The sequence below is a fragment of the Coccidioides posadasii genome, chromosome 2 (genome assembly GCF_018416015.2).
Source record: "Coccidioides posadasii str. Silveira chromosome 2, complete sequence".
In the NCBI taxonomy this organism is placed as follows: domain Eukaryota; kingdom Fungi; phylum Ascomycota; class Eurotiomycetes; order Onygenales; family Onygenaceae; genus Coccidioides; species Coccidioides posadasii.
The window spans coordinates 1,934,891-1,959,027 of record NC_089408.1 but is presented as its reverse complement, the minus strand read 5'-3'; the positions used below and the strand labels follow the sequence as shown (position 1 = coordinate 1,959,027).

Below are 24,137 nucleotides of genomic sequence, written 5' to 3'. Positions count from 1 at the left end.
CATGTTTGCTGCTATTCCTGTACTCCTTCTGTCAATAGGTCGTTACAGAGGGCAAGATAGTGGACACGGACTTGAAGTAACAACAGGGAGCGAGTTGGATTCGTTATAACTCCCCATGGTCGCGTACCACATACGTACGCTCCGGGTAGGCCAGAAGGGCAACAACAGGCCTTCCCTCCCCCTTGTCATCGCGATAGCCGCTTGCAGCAGAAGGCCACGGTGCATTCTATTATGCCGCTTCGATTCCTACACCTCGTACTCTGTAGGGACTTGTTTTACGTTTCTCGTGTCTTCCTCCCTAGGGTTGCTAGGAAATATTGTTGCCTGGTAAAGCATCAGCCCACAAACCTTGGCCCCCTACAGCCACATACCCTGTATATTCACAATGGAAGAGCGTTTGTCGTCTGGCGATGATGGGTGGTGGTGGTGGCGAGAAGTATAAAGTGATATGCTTCTCCGATCCCACCTGTTCACGTCGTGCTTTTTCCTCCAGGTCATTTTCTCTTAAGGAATGATATCCCCCCCGCGCTGAGCAGCGTCCTACTCTGGTTCCCTCGCTTTGAAAGGAGCAGATACAGGGTTCGCGGATCCGAACTATGACCAACAGGTGCGATGCTGTTGACTTTAACGATGACAACGTGCCTTGGGCGTACTGCCCGTCGTTTCCAGCGGCGATCCTCTTCGCGGCAATTTTCTGTCTCCTGACCATTGCTCATACCGCTCAATTATTCCTTTCGCGAAAGGTGTGATATGGACCTTGCATCCAGCTAGTTATGGTCTCTTCCTCTTGAAATTGACTCCTCAATCGCAGAAGTTTTGCTGGGTTATTGTCATGGCGGCTATATGGGAGACCATTGGCTTTTCGCTGCGAGCATATTCAACCCAGAACCTACGGTCCATTGGGCCCGTTGTTCCGTCTCAGCTCCTGATTATCCTCTCGCCCTTATGGCTCAATGCCTTCGTTTACATGGTCCTCGGCCGCATGATATATTTTTTCCTGCCGGAGAAAAGGTGCTTTGGTATCTCGGCGAAGAAACTTACCATGCTATTTGTTATTCTTGATATCACCGCATTTTTAGTCCAGGGTACAGGCGGCAGTATGCTTTCGGGAGATGACCCAAAGACTGTAAATCTCGGGAAGTATATATGTAAGGCCAAATCCCACCCACTGGGCTATCTATCTGCGCTCTCTTCCAGGCATCTCTTCCACCTTTTTACAGTTCTAATGCGCACTAGATATGGGAGGTATCGGTTTCCAGGAATTCTTCATCCTGATTTTCTTTGCTCTTGCGGTTCGCTTTCACTATAAGATGAATTACGTTGAAACCATTCACCCACCAGCCTACCGATGGCGCCCGCTTCTCTATACCGTGTACGCCGGTCTCGTCTTAATCACCATCCGCGTCATTTACCGACTCTGTGAATACTCTCAGGGAGTGGACACTCCGCTCTCCAAAAGCGAAACAGCGTTCTACGTCCTCGACGCAGCAACCATGGCCGTCGCCATATTCCTCTTCAGCATCTTTCATCCAGGGCGATTCCTCGTCGGCCCGGACAGTGAATTTCCGAAAAAGCAGAAAAAATCGAAAGCAAACAGAAACAGGGACGATACGAAGTCGGAAAGCAGGAGGAGTAAGAGGTGGGTTCGACGGAGAACAGAAAAAAATGATGTGGAGTTGAGTACAGAAGCTGAGCAGTTCGCGGCGCAGGAGCTCGGGCAGCATGAGTTGTTAGAGAGACCATCGCCTGGGTCAGCACCGGGGCAAAACTGGGGCTACAGATAACTGCTGCTTGGTATCATACTAAGATAGGCGATTATCTTTTATCAAGAGCTGTTCTAATTTTTAAAGCGTAGTGAAAAATGAATGATGCGTGTGAGGTACCTTCGATGCTATGTAACCGTACATACATATCAGGCCACTCACTGCCTTCAATACTTAAAAAGAATACCCAGCTATGTTTAGAGAAATCAAAATTACCTGGGCATCAGCCTCAATACATTGTAGAATGCGATCAGTGAACTGCTCAAATTCATGTCAACTGGGCAATACATAGCCACAGTGTTACTCGGATGTGGTCTGAATATTTAATAATGTACTTGACAATTTCTCTATTTCTAATAGTGAAGCCCATGCTTACTATCTATTAGGTCCGAGGCGCTCTAGAGCTCCCCATCCCACAAAGACAAACAACCCTCATCTAGGGATAGAGTAGGAAGCTATTATTTGTATGTGTGTATGAGGTTAAAAATTCTTGAGGGAATCATGTAATGGAATGCCACAGTCACCCATAAACATGAATCTGTGAAAGAAAAGGATGTAGAGAAAGAAAGTGAATAATACGAGGTATACAGCTTTACCTTTTAGGCCGTACTCTCGGTCTCTGTAGAAACGGGTTCGACAATGGGTTCAAGTCCAAGGCCTCGGCCTGCATCCTTATAGTACGGCGTAACTGCATCCTTCGCTAAGGCGGGGTCGAACCTCCACACCCCGTTCGTCTTATCGCTTTCGATGGCCGCAGGGGTAGGATCGCTCACGCCCAACCTGCGGAGCAGCGTCTTGAACACGTCATCATCACCGATATCCACCCTTTTGAAAAATCTACGCTCCCATTCCCGCCCTTCTTCTCTTTCTATCTTGCGTAGCTCTCTCTGGGCATTTTCGATCTTGGTCTTAGCCACGGAGGTAGCGTCCATGTCCCCACGTTCAATGGCCTCGGCGACGTCCCTCCATGCGCGACGGGATTCATATATATCCTGATCTTCTAGCTTCGCAAGTGTGAGGGGGGTGGTCTTCGTGGTTTTGGCGTTGTATTTTTCAATTTCTCGCTTTTTGCCTCTTGCTTCCCTGATCACAAACTCTTTCGACCATTGGCCGTCAGCGGTGTAGATTGGGCTCTTCTCTCCTTCGCTCTCGTGGTATAAGACTGCGCTGAAAGTGTTCTTTTTGCCGCTTAGCCAACCTTTACCGGAGTAGTCGATTTTCGCGATGTAGCCTGTAGAACTGATGATATGACTTGAGCGGTCCAACTCGACGAAAGGCGTGCCGTATATTAGGGACTCAATATGCAGGGAAGGTAGAGTGATGAGGTAGGTTTCACGCTCAGCTGCGGAGGCACCGGGTGTGGGGAATGAATATAATGCGTGGCCGATCTGCTTTATGTTGATCGTGCTCGAGAAAGAGGCCTTTTGGGCGTTGTAACCTTGTAACTACCGCGTTATTAGTACCGGTTCACTAACGTAACATATCGAATACATACCTCAACACCATGCTTTACATTCTCGATCGAATACGCCGTCACAGGTGGATGGTGGCTATATCGCAGTATCCTCGGATTAGCCACCAGGGCCAAAGTAGCCATCCAGTCAACGAAGATAAGAAGTGAACATACCTAACTTGTTCACTGAATAGCTTCGTCTCTCCGATATCCGCATCATCCTCCCATTTCCCCAAGAACAGTTCTCCCAAGAACGGATTCAATGGCTTCTTCTCGCTTCCCAGTTTCTCGCTTCTCGTTGCATATTGCTGGTGCAGGGTACTCAAGAACCACTTCAGCACCAGTAAAGCCCTCTTCGCAGGATCTGGCTCTTTTGCGGGGGCAACAAATAGTGCTGGGTGTTCGGCCCAGTAGGCGGAGTATTCAACGAGGGAGGTACCGGAGAGGATGAAAGGAGGAGCCGTCAGGGAGGACAGGTCACCGTTGAAGGACGCAATGGACTGATTGTTTAATATTAGCTTCAAGAGCTCGGAAGACAACAACGCAGGAATAGAATCAAGGTTCACTTACCTTAAGGAATGAAGACCATGATCCCCGGCTTGCGGCGGGGACTGCAGACCCCTCTCCGGTGGAGTTGGACATGTTCGATGCAGTGCAAAGACGGTTGGAAAATTCAAAATAACACCAGTATTAAGGATTAATAATGGATAGTAGAGTATGAAATTCAAAGTATTATTCTAAGAATATGTCCGTCCAAAATTTTTGTGAGCTTGTAGGATTGTATAGGGAGGGGAGGGAGCTGTGAAGGAGTTGCGATTAAACTAGTGGGGGATTTCATCACCCGGTGAGATGTCACCAGCCCCTTTGCTGCAACATGAGGGAGTTGTTGATGTGATCACTCTGCCCGAAGTCAAATCATGAACAATCTAGCTAAATAGTATGTTCATGCAGTGCGGGAATTATTTCTTGATATATTTACATTTCCCTTGTTGCAGCATTCCCAAGCTTCAATCCATGGCCGCACAAAACTCCTCAACTAGTAAACTACATAGCCGACAAGAGTAGCTGTACCCCTCCAAGATGACATCAGGCCTACAGGGGAAAAAAAAAAAAAAAAGGAAAAAAAAAAAAAGAAAAAGGGCAATTCTCTGTCGGTAGTATGGAATACAGAGGAGAAAGTTATTGAATTCAACAATTACTGTCTCAACAACTGCTCTGCTTGTGTTAAGTTGACTTCTGATGCTAATTGCCCTGGAAGTTGTCAACAGGGACGCTTGTCTTAAACACTGGAAACTATGAGCTACAGCGAAATCGCTTTGTGAGACATGTGAGTGCCCTGAGCATTCAGTTGGTTCGGAAGTACGGAGTAGTCAGACCTATTAACCCGAAACTTAAGTTGCTGCTTGTTTGATGGTACTCTTCTGAGGCTGGGTTGCGCAACCCAGTGAATAGTTAACTACTGCATCAGAGCAAATTACTATATGCTTGCTATGTTTGAGATCTAACCTCCTTGCCAGAGAAAACTATTCAGAATGAACCATGAGACAACCGCAGAGGCAACCAAGATGAATTTTCGTTCAGTGCAGATAGCAGAAATGATAGTCCCCGGAAATAATTTCGTTGATGATGACAGGACCGGGTATTATCCAACATGAAACCAGCAGGGCTCATGATAAGTTATGCCCAAGACTCACAGTTTTGTGACAGATTTCCAGGCTCAACCACTCAAACTCGACTTGGAAGGGAAAGATGTCACAATACCCTTTCCAAAATCATCCTCGCGTGGTGTACATCGAACTTCTCCAAGTGGCTTGCGAAGCCAAGATTATATGGTTGTTTTGAACTCACCTTCTACCTATCGGGGATACCTAATAGCACAACAAATTCGCACGAGGCAGCAGGATATTAAACTAAAATCCCAGCATGGAGGCTGCAGCGCTCACCCATCATGTACGTGGGTAACGTGTTGCATCACATTTTGGCTGTTGTCGATGCAATATATTCTCCGTCTCCTCAAACATATTTCTTTTTTTTTTTTTTTGCCCTACCTACTTTCACTGATCTATGCAGGCCAAGGCAGTGAAGGCTTTCCTTCTCCCTTCAGCTTGGAGGAGGCTTTCCATGCTTTCAAGTTTCGCCTTTAGCTTACTTGACCTCCCCCCTGGATATCTCTGGGGAGTATCATTTCCACAGCTTAGGCACCTTCCCACGTCCTTGGATGTACGGATGGTCTCATTTTGTGGACGCAGGCTCATTTGGGCATACTGGCTATGTTATTCTTTTCACATCAAATCCAGCCCCAAATGCGAGCGAGATACCCAGGATTAGATTGATCTCCAACGTTTCGTTGACTCGGAATTTTGCTTTAGCGATTCTCAGACCCTATAAGGTATATCAAAGTTCGGCTGGCGTCCCAAATCATAATGGAGTTTGTGCAATCAGCAAGTTCGTCTATTCTCTCCATTCCTGTCGATTTTGATGTCGTCACCATAGAAAAGTGCGCGTCTTCGGTACGACCGCTGAGAGCTAGAAGTCCTTCACCTTCAAAGAGGAGGAACATAGCTATTTATATAACCGGGGTTAAGTTTCATAGAACTTGGCCTTGAAGCTTTCAACGGTTGGGCTATCACCATTGCAACGAATAGGTGCGGCCATTCAGCCCTATTAGAAGAAAACTGATTCCAGGACCCATAACAGGTGACACATGTACCTACTAGTATTCGGCAACAAACATGCAAAGAACCACTACTATGGGCACTGTTACACAGACAGTCAGAATGGTCGCAATATATAGTATTGCGGGCGTTGCTCATTCAATGGGGGAATTGATTCGACGCGCCGTTCCACAAGACATTAGTCGGCTAAGTTGCTCACGAACTCTAACCAAGTATTCTCCAGCAATTCATACATCTGTTTCGCAATCTGTGACGCCTGGTTTAGATTTTCTCTGAAATATCAAGCACGACTTCGAGAGCCTTTTTGCGCGGCAGCCTTTAGCTCTTTGGCGAATTCGGATAGCCAGATGGAGAGGTAATCTTCCGCGCGTGCAGATGTACATGGCTATTTTTGGAATACGCGATTGCACTGGTACGACCAACATATGTAGGACCACTTGGCAGATTCTAAATTCGGCGAGCTCAGAGGCGCCATTTGCGTGTCTATTTCTTACCCGCTGGATATCGAAACTCCAATCTCATGCCTTCAGCTTGATTCGCTCATGCTCATGATCATCTAATATAAATATTCTATGGCTAGTGGGCCACCATAGCTTGACCTACGTCAAGGCGGAAATGTTATGATGGTTTGTGTTCCTGCCCCGTTTGGCCGCCGGGCTTGCTGTAGTCAGGGAGACAGATCTCCCAACGGCCAGCATCCGGATGCATGTATATCCAAGCATCTTAAGCTCGCAATCAAAAACTCTGAACAAGAATGTCTCCGCTCTTGGCATGGTAATTGCTCCCCACAACTCCTTACGGGAGAAGTCCGCATATGCACAGCCATTGTCAACCATGCGATCATGTTTCCGCTCCTTGGTCGCTATACACGGAGTCGACAGGATGCCTAACAAGACCAGTAGCGAGAATAAACACCTATTAAAACATTCAGAAGGCGGGTGGAGTTCAGTTAACTTCTATTTTCGTCCTGATTATGGCGGTGGACGTTTATGTATCGCGGCTGGTGCTGTTGCATGTTGAATGACGAGGCGTGAAACACAGAGTTGGCAGCCGAAGATGGATGAAAAAGCGGGAGAACCAAGAAAAAAAGAGTTAACGAGAGTTGCCATCGAGTCAACCCTTGTTTCGGCCTCGTGAAGTCGAGTTGGCTTCGCCTGGTGTGTGTGTGTGTGTGTGTGAGAGGTTGGCCACTCATGTCGAAAAAGGTCATCCATTCTGTATCTGCTGTCCGTTGTTCCCGGCATGATAAGAGAGCGCCTGGTCTGCTTGGCTACTATGCCATTTCTCAATAACCAGCTGATCATCTGACGGATGCTGTGATCCATGGAGCGCGAGAAATCGCCCCTTTCGTTACTGAAATTCACCCGTTATGCAGCCGAGTGGAAAATTCTGAATCCACCCGGTGGAGAGCTGTGGACCAGCCAAGAGCGGCCCATTGAACCACACTCTTCCGCCGATAAACGGCGAGCGATGGATGCATGTTTTCACAAAGGACAGACATCGGGGGGTATAATACACTAACTACCTAATACTCCGTATAGTTACTCCGTACACTTTGCTGCTTGAAGCATCTGCTTTGTGTAGCGTTTCAAACATACCCATTGTTCTCGAAGGAGGCATTTCCATGAGGCATTTTTTCCCTTCGAATGTGTCCTTCTGTTCCAGAAAAAAAAAAAAAAAAAAAAAAAAAATGAACAATGGATGTCCTGCTGCGGGTTGAGTGTCGAGCTACCGATCAGAAGCTGCAACTCCCAATGAGATTTGCTGGAGCCGAAAATACAAGTTGGGGCCTGTGGAGTTGAATTTGAGAAAGGTGTGACTGTGGAGGGCCAGGATCCCAGAGGCGTCGATCGTCATTGGCAGTTTCGAATACGGAGCGTGCACATCGCGGTTCGGCGGGAGGCTCAAATTTATTGTGGTACTCTTAAGGAAAGGTCGCTCGCTCCGTTGGTACGGAAAAAGATCAGCCTGCATTTGGAAATTCAGAGGATCTGGAAGGCTGGCTTCCCATGGTTCCTTCGAAATGCGGCGGGCATTGTGCTCGACCACGACTCCGTATGGCGCTGCCCTAAAGCGCGCGGATGCGGCGGGTCGCAAGGAAGTGAAGTGCAGACCAGACAAAGCAACCCCCGGAAATACGTACTGTACATAAATTACTAGCCCTGGGCCGGGCGGGTCCGCGGGTGGGTCGCCCTTGTCGATCTTCCACGGGAGGAGTGGCTGCAAACAACCACGGAATGTCTTGGCAGATGGGCCCACTTTTCATTCGCGCGTCCCTGTCGATGACATCACCGGGACGCGGACGACCCGAGGACAAGAACCAAGATGCGCCGTGGATGAGACTCAGATAGCAGCAAAGGGGGAGTTCCTGATCCTCGTTGGCGCAGGATCGGGGAGGAATTAATGATGAGAGCGCTTAATAGGATTTGGGGGTGTCTCATTTTAAGACGATTTTTCTTGAGAATCCGTATGGGATATACTCCGTACATACAGATATACATACGCACGGGGTCCTCCGTGCTGTGTCGCTTTACGACATGCACGGACTCCGCAAATCGCCATCCATCAAGCCTTCCACACGCGCTTGGCAAGCTTGAGCGACTTCTTGATCAGTTCAAGGCTCAGCCACTTTATGGGGGAGGCTTGGCCTGAGTGGGAGAACCCGCCCATCGAAGTAAAATGGGGAGAGAGAGAGAGAGAGAGCCGGAAAAAAAACCTCATGTTGTCGACTTGAAACGTCCAAGAGAGAGATCTCTCGAAGCGCACCATTTGCCGAGCGAGATGTACGTATGGATGCACAGCTCCGCATGTGTTGGAATTACAGCTATCCTTGTGTACTCGCCCACGGACCCGGTTGAAATTGGGAGAGCAGACCCACACCATCCCTGCAGCAAACATATGCGCCGTAATCCCACCCTTGTCCTGTATAAATGTCGTTGCTTCCCATACGGAGTACTTTTCTCTCCAGAGCTATGGTTGTTCTGCGAATGTGGGCGCAAGATGTTCGTGTCCAGTATTGTAACGTCATTGAAAACGTTGCCAGGAGCTTGTGACTGGAAGTCGCTCAGCGGCAGAGTGGAAAGCAGCATACAGTACTCCGTATACATACATACTAGGCACAGAGTGTACATCCATGGGTCAAGCCATCCTCGCACACCAAAACGGGGAAAGCCGTGATTAATGTTTATCGGGGAGAGGTCCAACTGCCCAGATTTTGGCCCGTGTTCCAGAGCAACAACCCGGCCTTTGATGCGAGGGAGGAGGGCTGTAACATCCTGGCTTGGATTTCTGGCGTGTGCTCCTGCGCGAAGCATGAGCAAGATTGCATGGTTGGACTCCTTTTCGGCACCTTCGCTTCCTTGTAATTGTGGAGAAAATCCCAAAGCGGAAGTCCATACTCTGTCCGAAGTACTCACAACAGGACGGTACGCTGCTCATTGGCCACGGCGCGCAACTCTCGCTGTCACCCACGCATTTCTCCGGGTCCACAGCGGGTCCATGACTCCAATCTATCTGCCTTTGTTTCCTTCCCCAGGATCAAGCTTTGGGAAACATGGGGAAAGGGTATCGAGTTAACCAAAAAGAAACTTAGAAAGAAGCAACTCGGTGGCTGGGCCGTAAGAAAGTAAAAGAAAGAGAGCAACAGATCGGGAGCGGAAGGCTAAATATTGTGTATTGTGTGGATAGTGGCACCCGCACAGGCAGCCAGGGGCCCCGGCAACTTGCATCGCCGTATAAGAACGCGAGATCTTCCCTTCGCCCACGGGGATCTGCCTTGGTTCCTTTTCCTTTTTTTCCTCCCCCATATCGGCATTTCCCGCTAAAAGGTCGTCGGCCGGACGACGATTTTATTGAAATCACTCCTGGACTTGAGAGAAAGAGAGTCTCAGCCAAGTTGAACTCAGTTCTCAAGGGCCCTTGGGAGGTCAAATCCTCATCGAAATGGCGGACGAACTCAAGCACACCGAAACCGACATAAAAGTGGCTGAAAACAAGGATACCAGCCAGCTCGACAGAAGGTTAGAATCCTTTGTATCTTATGCTATTTGTGTCGATAGGAAATTTTCCAATAAGTTGCTGATTATACGGCTTTAGTGATTCCGATCGTGATCTCGACGATGCTGGGTTAGAAGGAGATGAAAAGATCGACTTGAACAGCAACGTTTCGGGAAGGTAGGGCCGTTCTCTCGATGCAAAAAAGGAGCCCACTTGGCACCTCATTGCGCTCGTTAACAAATAGACGTCTCTTAGAATCAAAAACCCTCTTGCGCATATCCCAAAACACCGATTACTTCGAGATGTCGAGGAATTTGCCAATAAGAACGGACTTGATGACATCCTGCCTAACTTGCAGAAAGGTGCATTAATAGCCAAGGACCCAGCAAATTTTGAGACTGTCGAAGGTATTACGGAGGAAGAAATCGAGGTCATCCGAGATGAAGTCGTTCACAAGTGGCGCCAGCCGCGACCGCTGTACTACACGATTATTCTTTGCTCAATTGGCGCTGCCGTGCAGTAAGCTATCACCAACCAACTCGCTGAGTCTATCGCATATCTGACAGTAACTAGGGGATGGGATCAAACCGGATCAAACGGAGCAAATTTATCGTTCCCAGAGGCTTTTAATATTAGCGATAGGGAGGGAACTCCCAACGCGCACATACATCAATGGCTCGTCGGACTGGTTAACGCGTAACGTTCCCGTAGACCTGACTCCTCTTGCATGCACCATGCTGATATATAGCCGTAGTGGCCCCTATATCGGTTCTGCATTTCTGTGAGAACCCCCTTTCTCAAGAGAGTATACCATCGCTGCTAATGATTTTTCAGAGGCTGCTGGCTTTCAGACCCTTTCAATGACTTTTTCGGGAGACGTGGAGCAATCTTCATTTCGGCCGTATTTTGCGTGCTTCCACCCATTGGATCTGCCGTCTCTCAGAACTGGGAGCAGCTCCTGATCACCCGTTTACTGCTGGGCATTGGTATGGGAGCGAAGGCTTCGACTGTCCCGATTTTTTGTGCAGAAAACACACCAGCCAGTGTTCGAGGAGGCTTAGTGATGAGTTGGCAGCTGTAAGTCCACAGATTAACCGGCTGGTATCGATGGGAGCTCTGACAACGCAAATAGCTGGACCGCTTTTGGCATTTTCCTCGGGTTTTCCGCGAATCTTGCCGTAAAAGATACCGGAGATATCTCGTGGAGGTTGCAGCTTGGTTCAGCTTTTATTCCCGCAGTGCCACTTCTACTGGGTGTGTACTTCTGTCCGGAATCGCCGCGCTGGTACATCAAGAAGGGCAAAATGGCGCAGGCATACCGATCTCTAACCCGACTTCGGAACCATCCGATTCAGGCAGCTCGCGACCTGTATTATATCTACTGCCAGATTAAACTCGAGGAGGAAATGGCGGGAGAGAGCAACTACGTCACCCGTTTCATCCAGCTGTTCACAATCCCTCGGGTTCGCCGCGCCACTCTCGCCTCATTCACTGTTATGATCGCCCAACAAATGTGTGGTATCAATATCATAGCATTCTACTCATCCACAGTGTTTAGGGAAGCAGGAGCGGACGCAACAGGTGCTCTTTTAGCGTCTTGGGGTTTTGGCCTTGTAAATTTCCTTTTTGCATTTCCCGCAATCTGGACAATTGACACATATGGGCGACGTACATTGCTGTTATTCACATTCCCCCAAATGGCATGGACATTGCTTGCTGCAGGGTTCTCTTTCTGGATCCCAGAAGAAAACAGAGCTCACCTTGGCGTTATAGCCTTCTTTGTGTTCCTGTTTGCTGCCTTTTATTCGCCGGGAGAAGGACCAGTCCCATTTACCTACTCTGCCGAAGTGTTCCCGCTTACGCATCGTGGTAAGTTTGGGAAAATCACATCCGTACTGGTGAATATGCGCTGGAAGCTAATATCCCATCACAGAGGTTGGAATGGCCTGGGCTGTTGCAACATGCTTGTTCTGGGCGGCTGTACTCTCAATGACGTTCCCACGTATGCTGAGGGCAATGACCCCGACTGGTGCATTCGGGTTCTATGCGTAAGTCTGCTCGCGTTCCGTCAAACCAAGGCTTTTCCCTAACCTTTCTAGTGGTCTGAATGTTACTGCCCTGATCATGATTTACATGTGGGTGCCCGAGACCAAGCAACGTACTTTGGAGGAGTTGGATTACATTTTTGCCGTTCCAACCTGGAGACACGTTCGTTATCAGGTCACCGAGGTCCTTCCATGGTGGTTCAAACGCTACATCTTCCGTAAGGAGGCCCATCTCGAGCCCTTGTACAAGCTAGAACATGTCGCGAGGAAAGAAGAAGCGTAGTGCGCGAAGGGCTCTAGCTCCTGGAATAACTCGTGAACTTGATAGGAATTAATAACCATGGACGACCGACACAGTGGCGGCGCATAGAGACATACCTACTTGCCCCTCTTTTATCTCCCCCTCTGGGTGCCCGTTGTATCGACGATAATAGGACCCGGTGTGCACCTGGCTTATGTGCGGCAGTCATTCTTTCCGCTTGTTTACAATGTTTCTGATTTCAGTACTTTTCAAGTTGACTGAGTAGAGTTTCGCTGCATATATTAATGATCATCTCTCTCGAAGAAGTAATTTTTATGGAATTGAACTTGCAACCCAGCCTCTCGTTAGGCTCAAGAGATGAATGCCCATGGGATATAGGCATCAGCACCCATATGTCTATTAAATCCATGAGAGAATATCACCCGCAATGAACTTGGTAAGCCAAACTCCTCGAGCAACAGCTCTGATGTGGACTGCGGGCGCGATCGCAAGCTAGCGAAGTTGCTGTCTGACCAGGCGCGGTTATGTTGTCACGTGAACAGATCCAGCCTTTCCACATGGGTTTAAGTCAGGCCTCTCCACATCATGAAGTCAGAACCGAAGTGTTCAACGGATGGCACTTTGTGCGGTGTTTGGATGTTGAGGAGCAATCCAACCAGCATATCATGACCAGCCAGTCTATTAGGCTATTGTAATTGTCTGTCCCCCACGTATTATCCTTCTCTTATGGTTGCAATCTTCTGTCCCCCGGGTAACACTTGTGTCTATGGAAGATCATCGCCCTTGTCACTCTAAGCTTCCCAGAAGCTTCCTCTGATGGTCTTCACCCTCAACCCCACTTTATTCACTCCTCATAACAGATTTATCTCCTCGTCTCTTTAGATTGCTGCTTAGTGGACAACTGTGTTGTCGCGGCGGAGTGGGAGCTATTTCAGTGCCGACGCAGTGGCAACCCTGAGTTCGCGGTGCTATTGGCAAAAAAAAACAAACAAAAAAAGGACTCCATTTTAATTTGTCGCTCCCTTTCTCTGCTCTTCATTTACAGGTCTTAGAATTAACACCTCCTCCACTTTAACCATGCCTTGCTTCAAAGGCCTTGCAGTCAGTATCCATACCCCTGATGGACCCCTCCCCGAATACTCGGTCCAACGCCAATCGAGAGCCTCTCGCATTGCATCCTACATACCTGTTCCGCCGCCAAAGATCTCCGATCTATCGAGCGGCAAGCCTGAACAATCCACGTTCGCGATATCTATCACCCTTCTTACTCCCGGCATGAAAGTCCCGTACTCCACTCCGAAACCTACGCCCGAGAACCCACACCCGAAGCCCAAGACGGTCGGCGGAATTCCAGGCCAACTAGCCACAGCGGCTTCGATCAATCCCTACCAACCTCTGACAGCTTCTCCGAACGAGACAATCGCAGCCTATATATATTTCGATGGAAGACAGAAGGAAGAAGTAGCTACATTGTTGCGAAGGGGCGAGGAGACTTGGGTCAATTCGAGATGGGTTGGCATACCAGAGTCAGAGGGTGGCGGCCTTGCGGAGCGAGAATTTCTTTTCCGTGAAGTTGGATTGGAAAGATGGCTGAATGGGCTGGATCTGGAGGGAACGGATGCTGCAGAGAAGATCGAACGGCGGCGGCAAAAAATGGAGAAGCGAAGGAAAAAAAAGGAGCTTCGAGAGGCTGCTCGTCTAGGAGGCGGGAGTGATGGCGAAACCGCTGTGGGGATGGATTTGGATGACAGGAAGCCGAGGCGTGACCATGATGTGCTAAGGTATGGGGATGATGCACAATCTCCAGTTGAGGATCTCTCGGATGGTACAGAGATATATTCTTCTGACCATGATTCCGACGATGATCCTATTCCCGAGACGGCTGGACAGATTAAGGTGGCTTTGTTTCGCGTGTTGGCGTCAGGGGAGATCAGGCGTGGTGAATACTCGCCGCAATTTGATGCGCACGAAGACGACGAAGATTCCCAAGCGGCAAACGGAGGTGGAAACAATGCTGATATCGACCACACGACTAGTTTTGCAAAGCCAAAATCCTTAGACCCAAAGTCCATTAGTACACAAACTGTCACCGGGATCGACCCAGCAGACAGACCATACGCCGTCTTTACATTTATGTACAGAGGAGAACGTAAGTCTGGTCCCTCTCCTTTTTCTTTCTTTTTTTTTTTTTTTTTTTTTTAAAAAAAACATGCGGATCGTGAGGATCCATATCTAACGGCATATTTTTAGGGCAACTGCAGAAGATGGGTATCTTGAAGTCATCCAGACAACAGGATAAAGATACAGAGAAGGCCGGCAGACGAAAGTCAGGCCAGCCAGATTTCTCCAAAATTGGACCTCTCAGGCCTGGAGGTGGTGCAGGATTTTTGAACTTCCGAGACGGCGAGGCGAACGTCTCAAAGTCTCGGAAGAAAGCTAAAGGAACCGCAAGCGATATGGACAGCGATGACGATGAGGACGATTTTAGCCCTATAGTCGGAAAGGCAGAAGATGAGGAGGAAAAGGAAGGAAATTCCTTCCTCTCTCCAGAAGACGCGAGATTCCAAGGAGAGCTCGCCGAAGGGGTCCGCCAAATAAAGGTACGTACCCAGATTCCTGGCACTTCCCTGATGACCTAGTTGACCATTGGTTGTTAGCTGAAACGGCAACATTCTTCTGATCCCCTTTCGGATATTGCGAGTAACGCTGATGCTACTCGACCTTCGAAATCTGCGACACCAGCGTCAAGATCCACGCCACCGGCACCGTCCGGGCAAGACTCTTCTCCTCCGAACAATCCGACGGGGAAAGACCCGATTTTGAATTCTTTGGATGACGGCTTCGTTGGTAGCCCGCTCAAAAAGCAGCGAGCGAGCTTATCAAACTCAGACAATCTTCCCCGCCAAAGATTGGGTTCGAGCATGTCAACAGGAATTCAAGAAGCCATAGGCATGGAAGTCAGTGCACAGGAAACGAACAATGGCGTGGGAGCTTCAACGGAGGTCAACATGGAAGCTGATCGCAAGCCAGGCACTCTTGAGGAGGAGCAGTTATGATCATACTTGGCTATCCACTCTCAATTGATCATGGGGACGAGATCGGATTCTTCAAATTGCGAATCCTGCTTACTTTGTGTTGAAGATTTAATCTTGGAGTCCGTCTGCTTTGCTTACTTTTACAAAGATTTCCAATTCAGTTGAGTCATGACTGGGGCAAGCCAAGAACCCGTGCTCATTTTTCCCGTTTTCCCTTCTCATGCGGGCGTTTCTTTGAATCTCTTGCGCAAATGCAGGCCTTCAGGCTTCAAGTTTCCCAGTCGTTCAGTTTTTTTTTTCTACCTTTATTCATGGCTTTCATCTATTTCTAGATACAGAGCATACCCATTTGCTCGTCACACTTGGGGCTTCGGTTTGAACCTGGATAGGAGATCTTCCCTGAAGTATGGTAGTCTTCAGGAGTTAGCTGCCTAGATACGGAGTATTCTTAAGTAATATACTTTGCACGCGATGAACTTTGGCAGCGTGTTAAATATCTGAATTCCTTTACACATTCCATCAGCGGCTTCTCCGCGAGAATGTTCTGGCCACAGATTGCTTTAATCATGTTACCCCACAGTTTGCTGCCATATTCATAGTTATAAATTGAGTTTTGGAAGAGCCGCCTGCGAATTCTAAAGCCAGTGGCGACGACATCATCAAACAAACCGCCTCCCCTCCCCCCGATCATAAGATGTGATAAAAACACATTTTTAAATGGATTCTCGGGCTGAAGCAAGATTAGCTGGACCCGGATCGAACATCTTTGCTGCTCGTGGATTTTTATTTCATCCGTTCAGCGGATCGATAGGGGGGAAGCTACACCGTATGGAGCACCAGAGAGAATGTCATCAACCAAACCCAACGTCTATGCAGGAGGCAAAAGAACTACAGTATCCCTCGGCTCGACTCTTGGGAGAGTTTGACGCAGTGAAGAATCCAGAAGCATTGTGGCCCAACCATGGTGATGGCTATTCTCGAAACTTGCGATCTTGTCTGCAGTATAGACTTTCGGCAAGGTCAGCAACGTTGGAATGCCGGGACGAAAGTATATAGTTGTATGATTTTCGACCTCATTTGCTCAAGCTTAAGAGTCAAAACTGAGTTTTCGCACTTGGGAATGGCGAATTCCCAGTTGCGGGCTATATACCACGGTTATAGTGCGCTGCTGCTAGAGATTAGCAGCGCACTCCTTTTCCGTGCGGGCTATCATATACGCGGCATGTGTGATGTCTGCTCAATGATACCGTTTCGTTTTCGGGGAAAAGTGCAGGCATCCTGTCTATCGTTAAGATGAGAAAACCGCCTCCCCAGGTGTTCGACTCGTGGCCCGAGCCGAATTATGTGGATCCTGAGCATAAAGGCCCCGAATTGATTATTGTTAGCCTCACCTTTACCTCCATTTCTTTCGTTATCGTGGGCCTTCGGATGTTTGTCCGTCTTCGTATAAAGAAACCTGCTGGATGGGATGATTGGCTTATGCTGGCTACTTTGGTAAGGAGCAAGGATATAGCTTTCGCGCACATAATGCTGATATAAACATAGCCTTTTATTGCGGGAGGGACTGCCTCGTCGATCCTAGGCACATATCATGGATGGGGTAAGTTCCCGATCCTTCGACTGATCGCAATGTTTCCGTGCTGATGCATGAACTTCGGATTAGGCTATCATATGTGGGATAACAAACCCGAATGGACCGAACCTGCCGGGATGGTATGGCTAGGCAACCTTATTCATCTTTTGACGATGTTCATGTCGGTATATATATGCTTACAATCTAATACAACAGTCGAGTTGGTTCAGTCAGCTGAACTCCATCATCATTATGACTCTCGTCAAGCTATCGATCCTAGTCTCGTACCTCCGCATATCCGTGGCGACCAAATTTTTCAGACGAGCTACTTGGGTTATGATTACTATGATTGTATTATGGGGCCTCGGTATTTTCACTTCGTCTGCTTTTGGGAGGTTGATAATGGAGAAGTCAACGACGATTCTGACGGGCTGTAGCACTCACCCTCTCTCTATTCTTCGTTTGCGTGTAAGACACCTATGGGAATTTTTATTTTATTGTTTTCGCTAATATATTACGGGACAGGCCGCTGCATTTTTACTGGCACAATCGTTCGGACAAGCACTGCGTGAAGGACTCCGCCCGTGTAATCAGCGGGTCGATTACCAATGTTATTACTGATATTCTTGTCTTTGTCTTGCCGATTCCGACGCTCTGTAAACTGCGTCTTCCTATGCGCGAGAGAGTTATTCTTGCTATTCTTATGAATTTGGGACTTATGTATGAGAGAAATCCTTCCTCCCCCGCTAATATCCTCTTATATATCATCATACTCTCTTATGGCAGAACTAATATTGATCTTTTTATAGTTCATGCGTTGCCTCTATTGTGCGCGCTTACTATTCACATGTGATCTTTCATTTAACAGATGATACCACATGTAAGCCCTCTCATTGCCATACTTGCTTCCTTCTCAGTTGAGCTGTGACTAACTCTCCCAACTCATAGGGGAAGGTTATAACATTTGGTTATGGAACGCCGTTGAAGTTAACTTGGCTGTTATATGCGCATCAACCCCGATGCTTCGACCTTTGGCGAGAAAGTGGTTTCCGCGTTTGGGTCTCAAGTCCTTCAGCAGTGAGGCTCAAAGTGACAAGCCAATTGACAAGCTGCCTTCTGAAGCTTATATTGACCGTCAGCTGGCAACATTAAAGAATATTAGTGATGAAGAGAGCGCCTTGGGTATCATTGCACCCGTTGATCCTAAGGCGGTTCTCAGATAATACGAGTCCGGCATCGAGTCGGGTATTTATGGCTATAGGGTCAACTCTAATGCCGTGGACAGGATGTGTTTTCAAAAGTTTTTCTATGCCCTCAAAATCAATAAAAAGGATTGTATAGATAATGTTATTAACCTGTTCCGCGGAAAATCCGATCTCTGTAAAATTTCATCTCCTCTATACTCTCCAGGATATCATCTTTGGCTAAATGCGCTCCTTTTTTCTCAGGCGCATTGCGCAATACCTCATCATTTGCCCACCTCCTCGCTGCTTCTTTCACGCTACTCACATCTAGAATCCTATAATGCAACCAATCTACTACCGTTTTATATGGCTTTCGCGCTAGAAACGCCCGGTCTGCGTGGACACTATTTCCCGCGAGCAATGCCGTGCGGCTTTCAGGGATGTACTTTTGTATATACGCGAGCAACGCACTGGCGGCTTCGGATGGAGTGGTAGTTGAATCAAGGACAGCAGCAGTGAGGCCTGAGTGTCCGTGCGTTGATACACACCAGGAGCTCATGGACGAGAGAATATACTGCGGTTGGTGTACCGTGACATGGAAGCCCTCGGGCTCGAGGAGGTTGAGGTCAGCGTCGGTGAGAAAGCAGCTAATTTGGAGGATATGGTCCGTTTCGGGGTCGAGGCCCGTCATCTGTGGGTTATGACGCAAAGACAAGTCAGCTTTTGCGGATTAAACCCTGCAAAGGGAGGGGGGAAAGGGGGTTTGTTGTTCAAATGAAGCTACCTCGCAGTCGATCCAAACGAGGGGTTGATTGGATCGCGTAAGAGCCATCTTGACGTTCAAGAGGACCGCTTTCTAAGCCTCTTGAGGCGAGTCGGCGGGGCGTAAAATAGCAGGGATGGTTCAATCACGAATATCCTCGCTTTGGTCTGAAGATCAATTAATGGTTCTGGAAAGCCCCAGTGGACCCCACAGCTAGAGCTCTAAGCTGCCCCTCACTAACAAGCTATGCGTCCGAAGGAATCGCTTGCAGTTCAGAAATCGACATAGTTATGCCCCGGAGTAAGCTCCTATGTAGCACACTATTGCTTTGAGTGGAGAAGCAGATATGTTGAGATGCTTCAATCAAGGCGAGGATGTCGAGCTGCTGGTGGGTGTACTTAAAGCTTATGACGCAGTTTGCCCCGCCAGCAAGATTCCACCGTCGACAAGGTAACTAGGGAGCATAAAACGACAACACACTCTGGCGGCATTTACCCCTCCAGTCCAACCTCAAATTATTTTTTGCAGCGTTCAATACTACTCCTTAATTTTTAGTGATTTACTCGTTCTGCGGACTCTTCACCCTAGTTAGCAGAGCTATTCACCGCTGAAAAGCTCCAATTTCCGGCTGTAGCCAACCTCCTTGCAAAAAAACGCACCATGAGCATTAAATCTGTTTCAATTGCACCATTCTCAGACCAGAAAGCCGGAACGTAAGCGTCCCCCAGAAAATATGTCTCGTATCGATATTCTAATAGCTTGAGTACAGGTCTGGTCTGCGCAAAAAGGTCACCGTCTTCCAGCAGCCACATTATACCGAATCGTTCATTACGAGTATCCTCAAGTCAATTCCAGAGGGCGCTGAAGGAGCATTCCTCGTAATCGGTGGTGACGGACGCTACTATAACACCGAAGTCATCCAGCTAATTGCGCAGATCGGGATCGCATATGGCGTGAAGAAACTGGTGATTGGGCAGAACGGCATCTTGAGCACCCCGGCCGCCAGCCATGTTATCCGCAAAAGGAAAGCAACTGGTGGTATCCTTTTGACAGCTAGTCACAACCCTGGTGGTATGGAGCCTCTTCCCATCAGCCCTTCCATTCTCCTTGCAGAGCGTGCGTTAATTAATGTTGTTGATCTCTAGGCCCCAACGCCGACTTTGGAATCAAGTACAATCTTTCCAATGGTGCTCCAGCCCCTGAATCTGTGACGAACAAAATTTATGAGGTTTCCAAATCTCTCGCTGCATACAACGTTGTCAGCCTGCCGAAGATCGATTTGACAAAAATTGGAACGGGGAATTATGAAGGGTTAGAAGTTGAGATCATCGACTCAACTGCCGACTATGTTGAAATGATGAAGGAGATATTTGATTTCGACCTTATCCGTTCTTTCTTGAGGAGCCACGGCCACTTCAAAGTCCTGTTTGATGCCCTTCATGGAGTTACTGGACCATATGGCAAAGCCATTTTTATCAAGGAGCTGGGACTGCCAGAATCTAGCTGTCAAAACTGCGAACCCAAGCCCGACTTCGGCGGTGGTCATCCAGATCCCAATTTAACTTATGCCCGCTCCCTGGTCGAGAAAGTCGACAAGGAGGAGATCCAGTTTGGTGCTGCCAGTGACGGGGATGGTGACCGCAATATGATATATGGGGCAAAGACTTTCGTGTCTCCCGGAGACAGTTTGGCCATAATCGCACATCACGCTCAGCTTATCCCATACTTCAAAAAGCATGGAGTACACGGGCTCGCTCGCTCAATGCCCACATCAGGTGCGGTTGACTTGGTTGCCAAAGCTCAAGGCCTCCAGTGCTATGAGGTTCCGACCGGATGGAAATTCTTCTGCGCCTTGATGGACACCAACAAAATGTCGATTTGCGGCGAGGAGAGTTTCGGTACAGGAAGTAACCACATTCGAGAAAAGGATGGGGTCTGGGCCGTTGTCGCGTGGCTTAACATTATAGCTGGTGTGGGACAAGCCAACCCAGAGAAGCCAGCAAGTATTGCAGCGATCCAGACCGAGTTTTGGAAGACATATGGACGGACTTTCTTCACCCGATACGATTATGAGAACGTCGATAGTACCGGTGCAAACAAAGTCATAGAGCACCTCACAGAGCTCATTACCACGAAGAAAGATGATTTTGTTGGCTCAACTGTCTCGGGTCGCAAAGTTCTTGGAGCAGATGACTTCTCCTACACCGATCTTGATGGCAGCGTCAGCAAAAAGCAAGGTATCTTCATCAAATTCGACGACGGAAGTCGTATTGTTGTTCGTCTCTCTGGTACCGGAAGTAGTGGTGCCACTATTCGCCTGTACGTTGAGCGTCATGAATCAGACGAAAAGGAGTTCTCCAAGGATGCTCAAGATTATTTGAAGGAGAACATTGACCTCGCGATCAAATTACTAAAATTGAAGGAGTATGTGGGAAGGGAGGAGCCCACAGTCAAAACTTGATTGCCAGACATTTGGTATTTGATATGAAGCAAGGAATATGGATGGTGTCCACTAGGCTGGAACAAGTGCAGAATGGTCGCGCCGCGCGACTTGTCGTTCAGAAAGCATCAATTTGAGCTAGTTTTCAGCGGTTACGAAGTATATGATCAGCAAATTCCAGCTAGCACTTGGAGTCGTAGTAGTAAAGTTCGATGACTAGGTTAAAAGATCTCACATTGCCGATACTTACTTTCACATCCAGCTAACGTCCGGAGGATGGACGGAGTATAGTTACTGGACAATGATCTCGCAAGGACGTTTAATTTAGGGTTCGGGCCGACAAAATTCCGACATATAAGATTGTGTTTCTTTCAGGGGAAGCGAAATGTTTATCATGCTCAAACATATCCTCGTCATTAGGAATCCCGTATTAAGAGGAAAGGGTAGCAGATTTGCCCTTCCACCACTCGTTCCAATCGATTACTTTCCCTTCTCTTCTCGCTTCCTCTGCTGCGAAAACAACCACGTGACTCCGGACCGCCTCCTCCAACGTAACGCCCAAAATCTCTGCTTGAGCCTTGCTCGCCTCCCATCCCTGGTTTTCCACAGCATCAACAGCCTGTACAAATGCCCTCGTGAGGCCGTAGTCTCCACCGCCGTGGGACTCGGGCTCTGTGGGTGGAGGCTTGGGAACCTCGATGGTCTGAGTTTTGCTCGTGCCAAAATCGGAGACGGTGATGGTTTCGCTGTCATACGAGAGTTCTCCAAGAGTGCCGTACACGCGACCACGTCGTTCGCATTGTTTCTGCGTCGGCGCAATCATGTGCAGGGTTGCGAGTTTCGCGCCGCGGTTTTGCGTGTTGCCGGATGCCTTTGCGTCGTCGTCCCACGAGATTGTGACGAATTGGTCGTCGCAGACGTTGTTGTCTGATTCCCAAACGCAGCGACCATACCAGGAGCGAGAAGCAATTTCAGCAGCGGATGTGGTTTGGGAGTCGTAATCTTCTGATAGGGATACATAGAGTTGGCTTCTGGCAGTTTCCATTCCTGATGTTTTGAGCAGATCCTCGATGTCTGGCTGGACTATTTTAACAGGCCATCCAGTGTGGCCTCGAGCCAGATGCATTTCGTCGTATAGTTTGATTGCGCTATAGTTGCAGTCCTTTTCTATAGGGCAAGATAGACAATTTGTTGCATCGCCGGCAGCGAGGGGCTTTCGATTTCGAGTAAACTGGGTAAGTGACCCCATTGACGAGATAGATTTTGGGAGATGATAGGGATGGTCAACGTGAGAGCCGGGAGGAGGAGAACTCAATAGCCAGAGTATGAGGTCGATGTCATGGCAGCATTTTGTAAGAAGACTACCATCCTGGCCTGGGGTCTCACGTCGCCAGTTTCCTCGAACATAGCTGTGAGCGAAATGAGACCATCCCACGGGCTCGGTGTGTTCAAGGGACACTATATCCCCAATCACGCGATCCGTAAGAAGTAACTCCCTGAGAAGCTTGTTGTGTGGACTATACCTCAGCACATGCCCGATTGCAAATATCTTCTCAGGGATAGGCGAGACACTCATCAGTGCTTTAGACGCAGCGAGACAGTCCTGCAGTGACGTTGCCAGCGGCTTTTCACACATGATATGTAATTTCAACGGCGCAATGGCCTTCACAACCTCTACATGCATTTCATCTAGTGTGCAGATGAAGACTCCGTCCACACCCGGAATAGCGTCTTGACGATCCGCATCCTCCTCCGCTTGCTTCCGCCGCTGGATCTCCCATTCAAACCAATCTTTCCAGTCTTGGAATTGTTGGCCAGTGGAGGGAGTCTTGTCGCCCCAGATGTATTTCTTGCCGAAAGTTGCGCGACGATAAGGATCTGGTTCCGCCACGGCGTGGATCACTGCTTGTGTAGCGTTGGTTACGGCTCGAGAATAGCTGTTGCCGCGGGATCCTGCGCCAATGACGAGAAACCTGAGTGGCCCCGGTACTCGGGTGATGCTCGTAAGATGGGGCTCGAGATCAATGGGTTTCATTGTTAAATCAACCCTAAGTGATTGTAAGAGATGTCGCTCAAGCTGTCAGTGAGGGAGCATGAGTTGAGTTAGTGGTGATGGGGGGAAAAGAGAGGCGTGGTTGATGAGATTTAGACCCCTTCCATTGAGCCTCGTCACTGCGGGGTGAACGAGCCACATTCTATTATATAAATGGCTCTTGTCTTCCTGCTTTGGTACATGTCACTACTTCAGCGGGAGCCTAAACCATCTTGTTCCGTGTCAACTGTCGACCGTCAAGGCTGCCAAATAATGGGCTGGTGATCTCATGGATGGTCTCTCCATCTCGATAATTGCTCTGATGCAACGGTTGCACCATGTCCCGCCAGTTAGTCGATCGAAACATCGATGTCGCTAAACTCAAGAGGTTGAGTGGTGGCTGCACATATTTACATACTTGGACTGTACGGAGTGCATCATGACAATAAAGCTTCTCAACAAAGCAATAGCTAATACCTCTTTTACAATTGGCCAAGACTAGACATCGCTGCCTTGCTTGCGCGTGTATGCTTGCATGTGGATAGTATGGGTTTTCCGAAGATGATGGGATACAAAACCTAGGCCTTCGGTTTGATAGAGCTTTGAGAGCGTCTACACTCCGGAATTGGTCCGTGCATTTAATCGGAATTTCCGAAGAAAAAGGAGAAATAAGGCAATAGAGAGTTAAATAGTAAAATTTGATGAATTTTGAAAAAGAAATCTTGAAGCGATACACTATCTAAAATGCCTTTGCAGGACCTTCTTCTTCCATGCGTAATAATGCAAAAGATAAGAACCCAATAGCTCAAAGTTCCGACGAAATGCCCATCGTTTGTACGGTAAAATGTTTTAAATCGATGCTTTTTCAACCTTCGCCAAAAAAAAAAAAAAAAAAAAAAAAAAAAAAAAGGAGCCA

General features: G+C 48.2%; 9 protein-coding genes across 9 annotated transcripts; 6 read left to right on the top strand and 3 right to left on the bottom strand.

Annotated features, from left to right (window-relative positions):
• The first annotated feature begins 450 nt into the window (after nucleotides 1–450).
• On the top strand, nucleotides 451–1,919 carry D8B26_003164 (uncharacterized protein). The gene is made up of 3 exons (XM_066124058.1): nucleotides 451–743; nucleotides 812–1,148; nucleotides 1,237–1,919. The coding sequence occupies exons 1-3, from the start codon at nucleotides 597–599 to the stop codon at nucleotides 1,782–1,784; spliced, it is 1,032 nt and encodes a 343-aa protein (XP_065980133.1). The 5' UTR covers nucleotides 451–596; the 3' UTR covers nucleotides 1,785–1,919.
• A 178-nt stretch (nucleotides 1,920–2,097) lies between these two features.
• KES1 (Oxysterol binding protein) lies at nucleotides 2,098–4,121 on the bottom strand. The gene is made up of 4 exons (XM_003068557.2): nucleotides 3,787–4,121; nucleotides 3,391–3,716; nucleotides 3,259–3,313; nucleotides 2,098–3,208 (listed from the first exon to the last, which is right to left on the bottom strand). The coding sequence occupies exons 1-4, from the start codon at nucleotides 3,856–3,858 to the stop codon at nucleotides 2,363–2,365; spliced, it is 1,299 nt and encodes a 432-aa protein (XP_003068603.1). The 5' UTR covers nucleotides 3,859–4,121; the 3' UTR covers nucleotides 2,098–2,362.
• Nucleotides 4,122–4,895: 774 nt separating this feature from the next.
• On the top strand, nucleotides 4,896–5,360 carry D8B26_003162 (uncharacterized protein; the record flags this gene model as incomplete). Its single annotated transcript, XM_066124057.1, has 2 exons — nucleotides 4,896–5,166; nucleotides 5,287–5,360. 2 exons carry the CDS (start codon nucleotides 4,896–4,898, stop codon nucleotides 5,358–5,360), a joined length of 345 nt encoding a protein of 114 aa, XP_065980132.1.
• A 4,141-nt stretch (nucleotides 5,361–9,501) lies between these two features.
• Nucleotides 9,502–12,434, top strand: D8B26_003161 (uncharacterized protein). Its single transcript, XM_066124056.1, has 9 exons — nucleotides 9,502–9,910; nucleotides 9,987–10,064; nucleotides 10,143–10,406; nucleotides 10,461–10,583; nucleotides 10,642–10,668; nucleotides 10,722–10,964; nucleotides 11,020–11,756; nucleotides 11,821–11,935; nucleotides 11,987–12,434. The coding sequence occupies exons 1-9, from the start codon at nucleotides 9,834–9,836 to the stop codon at nucleotides 12,213–12,215; spliced, it is 1,893 nt and encodes a 630-aa protein (XP_065980131.1). The 5' UTR covers nucleotides 9,502–9,833; the 3' UTR covers nucleotides 12,216–12,434.
• Nucleotides 12,435–12,798: 364 nt separating this feature from the next.
• On the top strand, nucleotides 12,799–15,557 carry D8B26_003160 (uncharacterized protein). Its single transcript, XM_003068559.2, has 3 exons — nucleotides 12,799–14,343; nucleotides 14,445–14,794; nucleotides 14,852–15,557. The coding sequence occupies exons 1-3, from the start codon at nucleotides 13,272–13,274 to the stop codon at nucleotides 15,248–15,250; spliced, it is 1,821 nt and encodes a 606-aa protein (XP_003068605.1). The 5' UTR covers nucleotides 12,799–13,271; the 3' UTR covers nucleotides 15,251–15,557.
• Nucleotides 15,558–16,486: 929 nt separating this feature from the next.
• On the top strand, nucleotides 16,487–18,025 carry D8B26_003159 (uncharacterized protein; the record flags this gene model as incomplete). Its single annotated transcript, XM_003068560.2, has 8 exons — nucleotides 16,487–16,723; nucleotides 16,775–16,829; nucleotides 16,893–16,942; nucleotides 17,019–17,169; nucleotides 17,240–17,270; nucleotides 17,328–17,522; nucleotides 17,612–17,682; nucleotides 17,751–18,025. The coding sequence occupies exons 1-8, from the start codon at nucleotides 16,523–16,525 to the stop codon at nucleotides 18,023–18,025; spliced, it is 1,029 nt and encodes a 342-aa protein (XP_003068606.1). The 5' UTR covers nucleotides 16,487–16,522.
• Nucleotides 18,026–18,054: 29 nt separating this feature from the next.
• On the bottom strand, nucleotides 18,055–18,902 carry D8B26_003158 (uncharacterized protein). The gene is made up of 2 exons (XM_003068561.2): nucleotides 18,771–18,902; nucleotides 18,055–18,677 (listed from the first exon to the last, which is right to left on the bottom strand). The coding sequence occupies exons 1-2, from the start codon at nucleotides 18,816–18,818 to the stop codon at nucleotides 18,153–18,155; spliced, it is 573 nt and encodes a 190-aa protein (XP_003068607.1). The 5' UTR covers nucleotides 18,819–18,902; the 3' UTR covers nucleotides 18,055–18,152.
• Nucleotides 18,903–19,096: 194 nt separating this feature from the next.
• On the top strand, nucleotides 19,097–23,054 carry PGM2 (Phosphoglucomutase-2). Its single transcript, XM_003068562.2, has 3 exons — nucleotides 19,097–19,462; nucleotides 19,519–19,820; nucleotides 19,895–23,054. The coding sequence occupies exons 1-3, from the start codon at nucleotides 19,410–19,412 to the stop codon at nucleotides 21,208–21,210; spliced, it is 1,671 nt and encodes a 556-aa protein (XP_003068608.1). The 5' UTR covers nucleotides 19,097–19,409; the 3' UTR covers nucleotides 21,211–23,054.
• Nucleotides 21,548–23,224, bottom strand: D8B26_003156 (uncharacterized protein; the record flags this gene model as incomplete). The annotated part of the gene is made up of 1 exon (XM_003068563.2): nucleotides 21,548–23,224. One exon carries the CDS (start codon nucleotides 23,222–23,224, stop codon nucleotides 21,620–21,622), a length of 1,605 nt encoding a protein of 534 aa, XP_003068609.1. The 3' UTR covers nucleotides 21,548–21,619.
• Nucleotides 23,225–24,137: the final 913 nt, after the last annotated feature.